Here is a 9,783-nt window from a genome sequence, read left to right as displayed (position 1 = left end):
TTCATGAACTACAATCATTCTCAACCTATTTTGATTAATCCAACAAGAGAGGAATAGTTATAACAACTTAGGTGCCTCAATCCTCGTGGAGACGATACTCTACTCACTCTTTATTACTTGGTACGATCGGTGCACTTGCCGATTTCACGCATCAAGTTTTTGGCGCCGTTGCCAGGGATTGATTACGCCAAGTTATTTATAACTTTTGATTTTCTTGCTTGGATCATTGTGTTACTAATCTGTTTGCTTTAGTTTATGCGTGGTACAGTTGATCCTGCAACTTTGATTTACGATCCAGAGATAGAAAGGACTGCAAAGAGGATAAGACAACATACCAAAAGGAAGAGGCAAGCAGAGGCTTCTACTTCACATTCTGAAGCAGAAAATCCTACTTTACACGTTGAAGTAGAAACAGAGATGGCAGAAGAAAATCCACCAGCAGCTGAGCTGATGGAATCAGTTTTGGCTCCTCAATTCACAAGGCCAAACTCGAGTATTGTCAAACCACCGATTGCTGCTAATAATTATGACATCCAGCCAGCACTCATCACCTTGGTGGAGAAAACGCAGTTTGGTGGAGAGGACTATGAAGATCCTCATGACTTCATAGACAGATTTTTAAGGATCTGTGATACAACTAAACACAACAGAGTGTCAGACGATGCGATCAGACTCCGATTGTTCCCGTTTGCATTGACCGGGAGAGCTCTCAAATGGTTGGATCGACAAGCTCCCAATAGCATCAGAACATGGGAGGATTTGGCGGCTAAATTTTTTGCTGAACACTTTTCCATGGAAAAGTACAATAAGTTGGTGAATGAAATCACCAATTTTACCCAACAACCAGGAGAGACTTTATGTGCAGCCTGAACTCGATACCAGGAGCTGATCAGAAAGTGTCCACAATATGACTTGCCAGATACAAAGAAGGTCAGAGTCTTCTATAATGGGATGACGCCAGAATGCAGAATGATTGTCAATGGTGCAGCTGGTGGCACCATAGGAAAGAAGACAACAGATGAGACTTTAGAGCTGCTGGATTTAATGGCAAGGAATGAGAATGCGTCTATGGCAGCAGCATTCCCATCTATTCAGCCCAAGAAAGGAATTTTACAATTGGGGAATAATGATGCATCACTAGCTGAGAACAAAGTGATTTCCCAGCAATTGGCTAATTTGAATGCCAAGCTGGACAAGATGCAGCTCTCAACATCCAAGGTTGATATATTTAACTGTGAGTATTGCAAGGAGTCGCATAACACTAATGAGTGCCCTACACTTAATAAAGTTGAACCATTCCAGGTCAATGGAATTTGGTATGATCCACGGCCTCCCCAGAATACTCAAGGTTACCCAAGGAATCAGAATGGCGGTCAAGGGAATAACTTTCAAAGGAGGAACCAAGGGAGTGGCTTGGATTATAAATCCAACAACTATCTGCAACCTCCTCCTCTGCCACAAAAAGAGCCATCTGAGTTGGAGAAAGCAATGATACAACTGTCCAAGACAACTAATGATCACATTAATGAGACAAGGGCTTACCACAAGAACCAGGATGCTTCCATCCGGAACTTGGAGAGTCAGATAGGCCAGTTGTCTAGGCAGTTGGCTGAAAGAACTCAAGGGCAGTTTCCTGGAGATACTATTGTGAATCCTAAGGAAGACTGCAAATCTATTGTAACCAGGAGTGTAAGTGTGATCACTCCTCAAGACAAGCAAAAAGGCGTTCAGAAAGCGAAGGTTGATAAACCAGTGATCGAGCCAGAACAAGAAAAGGAGGTAGACACGCTTGCAACTGAGAAAGAAGAACTTGCAAGGCAGGACAAAGGGGGGGAAAAAGAGAAAGTTGTTGAAGCTCTGAAGCAGCCAATGGATTTCTCTCGTTTTGAGAAACTTCCTTATCCTATGAAGCTCAAGCAACAAGCACAGAAGCAACAATATGCCAGGTTTTTAAATATGTTTAAAAAGTTGCAAGTAAATATTCCTTTTGCTGAAGCTTTAGCTAACATGCCTAATTATGCTAAATTTATGAAAGATTTATTGTCTAGAAAGCATAAGTTGCAGGAATGTGAGACAGTAGCACTTATTGAGGAGTGCAGTGCCATTATACAGAAGAAGTTTCCACCAAAGCTTCGCGATCCTGGGAGTTTCAATATCCCGATTGCGATAGGCAACACCAATGTTGGCCGAGCACTATGCGATCTTGAAGCAAGCATCAATCTGATGCCATTGTCAATCTGCAAATCATTGGGAATTTCTGAGTTGAAGCCCACTATGGTCTCTCTACAGCTTGCTGACCGTTCTTTGAGGAGACCTAATGGAATCATAGAAGATGTTCTTGTTAAAGTTGACAAGTTCATTTTCCCTGCTGATTTTATTGTGCTATACATGGAGGAAGAAAGTGAAATACCCCTTCTATTAGGCAGACCATTCTTAGCCACAGCTCGGGCCATGATTGATGTCGAGCAAGGGAAGCTCGAGCTGAGGATGAACGATGAGAAAATCACCATCAATGTTTTTGATGCTATGAAAAACTCAACTGATCAGAATGATTGCTTCAGACTTGAAGTGTGTGAAGAAGAGCTTGAAGAAGAAGATCTTGATGATCAAGAGCTTAGAGAAGAGTTACAATCTCAAGAGTTACTATTCGCGTGACTATTGAATAAATTTTAAGTTTTTGGATTGAATTGGTTCTTTACATGGTATCACAGTCTCGGTGTATCGGATTCGATCCTCACCGTCCCCTACTTTCTTTCTAGTAAAATTTCTTTCTTCACACAGGTAGGTGGGCCTATATATGCATTGTCCACCCTTCAAACCTAGTGGGCTCTCTGGTGAGGGGACGTGTTGAGATATACAAAATTATTAATGTAGCCTCACCCAAAAGCTTAATGATTTTATATATCACAATATTTTTTATAAAAATGTGACAAAATAGTTACTGTTCCCAATTTAGGCTCACTTTATCCATTCCTTTCCGATTGTTTCCTTCGCCTAATTATAAACATCATTTCTAACTTAACATGAAAATATTAATTTAATGTTTATCATCAATATGTTTTCTAATTTATATTTAAACAAGATGGTGGATTAATTTTAAAATTATGATTACTTATTATATAAATATTTAAAATACTTATAAAGGTAAATGTGGTTTTTAATTTTAATTCTTCTAAGATTGGTTCAAATTTTCATTGAGGATTATGGGATAATGCGAAAATTCCATCCATATCTACAAGTTGTTGAACAACCTTAAAAATTAATTAAAATATAACATATTTCCATAAGATGTCCGAACAAATATTTGTTGGAGCAGTCACATGGATCCCACCATTATGTATTTATTTGTGCGAAAATTCCTATAAATTCATGTGCCCGAACAAATATTTTCGGATGATAATTTCTTCTTGCTCTCCTAAGTTACCCTTTTGCATGAAAAACACATCAATAAACAATTTTAGCTCTCATATACATATATAATTAAAAACGGAAATACTTTTCTTATGTTGTAGAAAAATAGTTACCTCATATTGTAGAAATAAAATTATAAGAGGGACCCACAGGTAAGAGAAGAGAGAAAAAAGAATGATGGGATCGGACCCAACCTTTTTTTGTGTGTAGGAAAGTTGTTTATCTCAGGTAAAATGAGATAAACATAATTCTATATAAAATATATATATATATTGAAACAGTGGTAAGGTTTTCTTTTTTTAATAAATAAAGTGTAACGTCCAAAGTGCTTGCAGCTAGAGTACATGAATGAATCGAATCAACATCCGAAAGAGAGGGATTCCAGAGACTGTGCTGGTATGGGACAACATAGTTTGGAATAGCTTATAAGAATTAATTGGTACTACCTATACTGATAAGATGCATCTAGTAGCCCGTAACGGAAGAACTTCATAGTTAAGCGTATTTAACTTGGAGCAATTCTGGGATGGGTGACCTCCTGAGAAGTTTTCTTAAGAAGTGTGCGAGTGGAAAAAAAGCACACTATATTAATATATAGGAATAGTTATTGATTCTTGAAACGGTCGGACCTTACATAAAAGACCACAATTCAAGTGTACAAAGTAAGGCCGCATATAATTGATTTTCACTCACCTAGCGAAATTGAAAAACCTTCTAGAATGAGATTTGCCCTCGTCTTTTTTAAATAAAAAAATGAGGTCTCTACTACACTTATTAAATAAGATAGTGCACAAAAAATAGCAATGATAATCACCATTATTAGGATCTTATAAAATTATTTCTAGAATTACGATATATTATATATATGCATGGGAATTGGGAAGAGCCTATGTCAAATATATATCCTCACATAGACAATATTAGAAAAAAGGTATACCACAATCACATCATCACATGCCATCACTTCAGTTTAAACTCGAGTTTGAAGAAACTTTTTAACCCTATATATATGCAGAATATATAAGCTAACGACGCATGGAGGCAACTCAGATAATTGGAGAAAATAGAAATTTAAATCCATTCATCTTCTGTAAATTCTCTCTTCTTCATTCAATCAACAACATCAGATGCTATTTTTTCATTGGCATGTTCCTGGTCATCTTGCTTGTTTATCTCACTAATATCTTCCAAGGGCTTATAAGTGTAAAAGCAAGCACATATTACATAATAAATGAGATTTATAACTTGAATCCCGCTAACAAGAAAGTAATAGTACTCCAATCTACCCCTATTGAGGTTCCTATCAGGTAGCCAATTCCTTTCCTTGCCAGTATACTTGTGAACTAGTGACACAATTAAAGTACCAACAAAGTTCCCAATAGCTGTAGTTATGCAATAGAGAGCTGTAGCACTGCTTCTCATAGTTTCAGGTGACTGATCAAACAGAAATTCCAAATGCCCAACAATCCCAAAAATTTCAGCCACTCCATGCAGACAATACTGTGGTACCAACCAGAACACACTAATAGGAATAATGGCTTTTGGATCATCCAATAAGTGGTACTTGGAAGCAACTGCTTTCCTTTTGATTTCAACCAGTGCTGAAACTAATGTGGCTATAATGTTAATCACAAAGCCTACTCCCATTCTTTGTAGGCATGTGATTCCAGAAGGGTTCCCACTGAACCTACGAGCAAAGGGAACAAAAAGGCGTTCGTATAGAATAATGCCTACCAACATAGTTACCACACTGAAAATAGACATGCTAGCTGGTGGAATTTGGAATGAGTGTGAGAGGTTACGATCCATTGTGCGAGCTTGTTGAATGACAAAACTCTGCTGGTGTGATACCGAAGCCATGAGCAAAATTCCTGTTGCCCAAATAGGAAGCATTCTAATGAGAGATTTTAACTCTTCAACTCTATGGACAGTGCTTAATTTCCATAACTTTGGTGGTGCATTTGGATCTCTGGCCTCCTCCTCTGTTACTATTGCAGCCTTGTCCAACCATCTGCACATATAAACTCATGCGCAAATGCAAATTAAGCCACGAAATTATCAACATACTTGCATATATAATAAGGTTTGTAAAATCTACTTAGTTCTTGCTAATTTATCAGTTCATGCAATCAATGTGAAATTATTAATTATAATGGACTTTATTAAGCATATAATTCAGAGAGTTTTACCTAGCCAACACTTGTAGCCTAGAATTGTGTTAGTAAATGATTATACCAAAAACTATATTTTTGGTGGACATTAAGAACCGAATATTTTTGTACTTAGACTTACCTAAATTGATCTGAGTGTAAAAGCCTTCCTTCCAAAGAAATAGCATCATCAAGCTCCCTATTTTGGTACAAAAGCTTGGGATCCTCTGGCAAGGTTTCCTTCCTCTTCTTTACAGATGCCACAATTACTTGGGCCAAACGAACTAAAGGGCTCCCTTCAGGTTTCACAGTCGTATAGAGTGGTGAGCCCAACACAAAGCAGAAGAGAGATATAAGCATGGCAATGGTTGGAATCCCAAGGCCCCAGCCCCAACCAATATGATCTTGAATGTAAACCACAATGGTTAAAGCACTTAGAGAAGCCAAGCCCATGCAGAAATAGTACCAATTGAAGAGGTTCCACTTCCTAGATTCCACACTTTTTTTTGTCATATCAATTTGGTCAGCTGTAAAGGGCACAACACAAGGTCTAATTCCACCTGTGCCAAGAGATATGAGGAGGAGAGAGAGGTATAGTATCCATAGCTGTGAGGATGTGGCTTCTTGACAATTCACTTGAGTTGGGCATGGTGGGGGGTGCATATGGGGCTGAGTAGCTGATACAGTTATAATAACCAATCCCTGTATCAAGCAGAAGAGTATAGCAGATTTAGGTTTAGTATTAAAATGGAAAAGGCTCACACCCAAATCTTTTCATTTGGATTCAAAACTGTTTCAGATTGAGATCATAGAGATCAGATATGTCTGAACTTCTAGAGTTTTAAAATCTAAATTAGAAACTAAATTGAGTTTAATCTTAATTAACAAGATTAAAAAAAAAATGAATGGTAGTAAGTGGTGGTATTAGTTACATTTCTAACGTCATTCTTTTTATTAATTCATGCTAAAATTACATAACCTATATTTTAAAGATTTTGAATCCGGTTATACTTATTATCTATAATCATAATATCAAATTTAGATCCAACATTTGCAACCTTCCACTCAACTTTTCTATTAATCCAATGGTAATAGAGATGGTATTAAGAAGTGATATAAGTATGACCAGCCTCAGTTTTTTAGACAAAAAGTAAAAAATTAAATTTTTTACAAATTTACTATATATCCCTAAGTAGATGTTTATTCTAACATCTTAAACTTAACTAAGAAATTTTTTAAAATTGAGAGTAATATCCAAAGTTGACTATGATAGAGAGTGAATTAGATTGGAGAGAGAGAAGATAGAGGAGAGGATAAAAAACCAGTTCATAGATGAAAGTAGCAACAGTGATGGTCCAAAATCGGCCAGCATAGGAGTCAGCAATGAAAGCACCAAGTAAAGGAGTGAAGTTAGATACTCCTGCAAAGTTGGTGATAGTGTTGGAGGCCGATACCAATGGCATGTTTTGCTCTAGAGTAAGGTAGCTTATCATGTTTGCATGAAAACCAGCGCTCGCAAATCTATCACATAATTCATTTGCTGCATATATATGCACAACACCCAACAAGTCCAAATTAACTTCGCTCATACAGATCACAGAACATGGGGAATGCATCCTCTATGTTTCTTTTCAACATTATTATGTTATTGGTTAAATCTGCAATTAAAATGATAATTTTCACTTTATGAATTACATCTATAAAATTTTGATGTTGATATGTCAATGAATAGTTAAGATTCAGCACATGACATTGTCATTTTAAAAACACACATCAAATGATGCATTAATTCCTAGCATATGCAACTAGAGAATATTCAAATGGACAGTGGACAGTGCTGCACAGACAGTTTTTGTAGTTCTTTTAATACAGAAATTGTGGTCATTACATATTGTCATATTCTTTGCGCCACTCTTAGCGATCTTATGCATAAATTGTAAAGGGAGAGCTATGCAGGTTGAAGATATGGAATATATATATATATATATATATATATATATATATATATATATATATAAGAAATGGCTGGATTTTCAAGTCAAACTTAGTAGTTAGTACTCATTCTCTTCTCTAATAATACTAATTAATTAAGGGTTCATCGGATGTCCTGTTACATACATCTTGCAACTCATTTTTTAACTATGTATTTCAGAAAGTACATATAATATTAAAATTATTTTTTTAACTATGTACTTTACGGAGTACATAGCCAAAAAATAGTTACAGGAATGAACAATACCATTTCTGCAACATAATTGTTATATTTTCAATTAATTAATAAAAGGCGGTAACAAAAAACTTATAACGTCCTTACACTACTTTATTTTTTTATAATTTTGTTTTTAAAAAATACACCTTTTAACACAAAATCTCACCATCTTTTTTCCCAAATAAGCAAAGCTTAAAAATGGTGTAACATTTTTTGTGTGTGAAATATCTTCACTCATTAGCTAGGCAGTTAGAGAATCTCAGTCACAGCTAACAGACATTGGATTTTAACTTGTCTTAAGAATTTTTTATTTTTTATTTATCTATCCTTAAAATTAGAAAGATTCATCATCACTGATTTACTTTTTAATCTTCTGTTTAATTTTTTCACTCTTCATATAATATATATGACTCAAAATCTCTTTCTCTCATGTCCAACCAACAAATAGATTGAACAACACAATGTCAAGAATGAGGAGATTCAGTAGGAAATGAATCTGCAGAAGTTATAAAAGCTAGCTAGCAAGTTAAACAAAAGTAAAATAATGAGAAAGAGTTGTGATGGCTCACAAAGGATGAAAGGTAATGTTCTGATTCCTCCTCGTCGATATTGCTTCCTCTTCTTATCGACAAGTTCCTCTTCTTTCTCGACCTTGTCGCCATTGCCTCTAATGCTATTCTCTACCTCCATATCTACTTAATTAAGACCGATGTTGTCAATGCATGTATCCATCTTCTTGCACTATATCCTATATGTAGGCATTGTAATGTGGGCCATACTAATATAAAAGATCATTGTATATGTTTCTCTAATTTTCTCGGAAATGACAAAACAAAGAAAAATGTTATGCCACTTTAAGATATTGATATTCAATACTATTATCTATAAACACTCTTTTGTTTTTATTAGAATAAAAAAGTTATGCGTTACCTGACCTCCTTGAGACAGCTCAACCAGATCATGCACTTTTCAATAAAGTTATGAGTTTTTAATTTAGACACTTAGAGATAAATTAAAAAAATCAAATACGGAAATTATAAAATTAAAATTAAAAGCATAAATATATCAAGAAAAAATTAAAAAGTTAATTACTTTCTTCTTTAAATAATTAAAATAAATAAATACTATTTTTATTATTGTAATTTATTATAGCTTGTATACATACATACTAGTTTTATTCCATCCCCGCAATCTAGTTAAATCCAATTAAGATGCCCATTATGACAACAGTACGACCTAACGAAAGTGATGTATAATTTGATTCAGCCAATCAGCAGAGCCCGAATTTAGGATCTTTTGCTACACATTTCGATTGGAACATCAATCTTATAAATTGTAATAGACTGGTTCTAATTTATAATTTATAAAAAGATAAGTTTTTGAATATGTGGATTAAAAAAGAAAAATATTTTTTCCAAATGTTTAGATGATCACTAGTAAAAGGAAAAAAGAAAAACTACGTACGTGTATTAAAAATAAGCACGGAGAAAAAAGGTAAGCGGATTAAATATATTAAAAAGGTAATTATTTATATATAAGCATTTTTGTTGGTTGAAAAACAACCGCATTCGAAATGATTTTCATGGAAAATGATTTGTGATATATTGTACCACTATTTTACTATTTTATTCACAAAATTAAAAAAAGGAATAGAATAAAAATAATGTTACTTTTTATAATTATCATTAAAAGTATATTTTAATAAAAAAAATCAAATACCTTCTATATAATATTCCTGTTTCTGAATGGTCCTCCTGTTCAAGAAGCTTTAGCAAGTCGCGGGACCTGACGATCATGCATGATCTACTTAAATAATTTGATAAAATACATGCATGAGTTGAGTTAATGACATTAAAGTTAAATAACTTTTGTTCATTCTAATTTAGGTTAGTCGGTGTCAAAAAAAATTAAAGTACAAAATAAATTGTATTTTCGGCCTAATTAATTTAACCCAACTTGACATAGGCTGACATGCAGCTGGTTGGATCAAGTCATAATTTTAAATTATCGTAA

General features: G+C 34.7%; 2 protein-coding genes across 2 annotated transcripts; one reads left to right on the top strand and one right to left on the bottom strand.

Moving 5' to 3' along the window:
- Positions 1–951: 951 nt before the first annotated feature.
- LOC133300754 (uncharacterized) lies at positions 952–2,655 on the top strand. The gene is made up of 2 exons (XM_061500340.1): positions 952–1,946; positions 2,100–2,655. The coding sequence occupies exons 1-2, from the start codon at positions 952–954 to the stop codon at positions 2,653–2,655; spliced, it is 1,551 nt and encodes a 516-aa protein (XP_061356324.1).
- Positions 2,656–4,521: 1,866 nt separating this feature from the next.
- LOC133300753 (protein NRT1/ PTR FAMILY 3.1-like) lies at positions 4,522–8,460 on the bottom strand. The gene is made up of 4 exons (XM_061500339.1): positions 8,340–8,460; positions 6,884–7,101; positions 5,704–6,263; positions 4,522–5,422 (listed from the first exon to the last, which is right to left on the bottom strand). Exons 1-4 carry the CDS (start codon positions 8,458–8,460, stop codon positions 4,522–4,524), a joined length of 1,800 nt encoding a protein of 599 aa, XP_061356323.1.
- Between the last annotated feature and the right edge of the window lie 1,323 nt (positions 8,461–9,783).

This window comes from Gastrolobium bilobum, unplaced genomic scaffold (genome assembly GCF_033153095.1).
Source record: "Gastrolobium bilobum isolate Gb01-03AN ecotype WA unplaced genomic scaffold, APGP_CSIRO_Gbil_v1 utg161237, whole genome shotgun sequence".
Lineage (NCBI taxonomy): Eukaryota > Viridiplantae > Streptophyta > Magnoliopsida > Fabales > Fabaceae > Gastrolobium > Gastrolobium bilobum.
The sequence above is the reverse complement of the archived record's forward strand: the minus strand, read 5'-3'. Positions and strand labels throughout refer to the sequence as shown.

Excerpts from the sequence above, each read along its gene's own strand:
- LOC133300753 (XM_061500339.1), bottom strand. The coding sequence starts at position 8,460 with ATGGAGGTAGAGAATAGCATTAGAGGCAATGGCGACAAGGTCGAGAAA. Across the intron at positions 6,264-6,883 it reads CTACTTTCATCTATGAACTG|GGATTGGTTATTATAACTGT; the intron begins GTTTTTTATCCT and ends TGCTTGATACAG. Across the intron at positions 5,423-5,703 it reads TTACACTCAGATCAATTTAG|ATGGTTGGACAAGGCTGCAA; the intron begins GTAAGTCTAAGT and ends TTATATGTGCAG.
- LOC133300754 (XM_061500340.1), top strand. The coding sequence starts at position 952 with ATGACGCCAGAATGCAGAATGATTGTCAATGGTGCAGCTGGTGGCACC. Across the intron at positions 1,947-2,099 it reads CAGAAGCAACAATATGCCAG|TGCCATTATACAGAAGAAGT; the intron begins GTTTTTAAATAT and ends TGAGGAGTGCAG.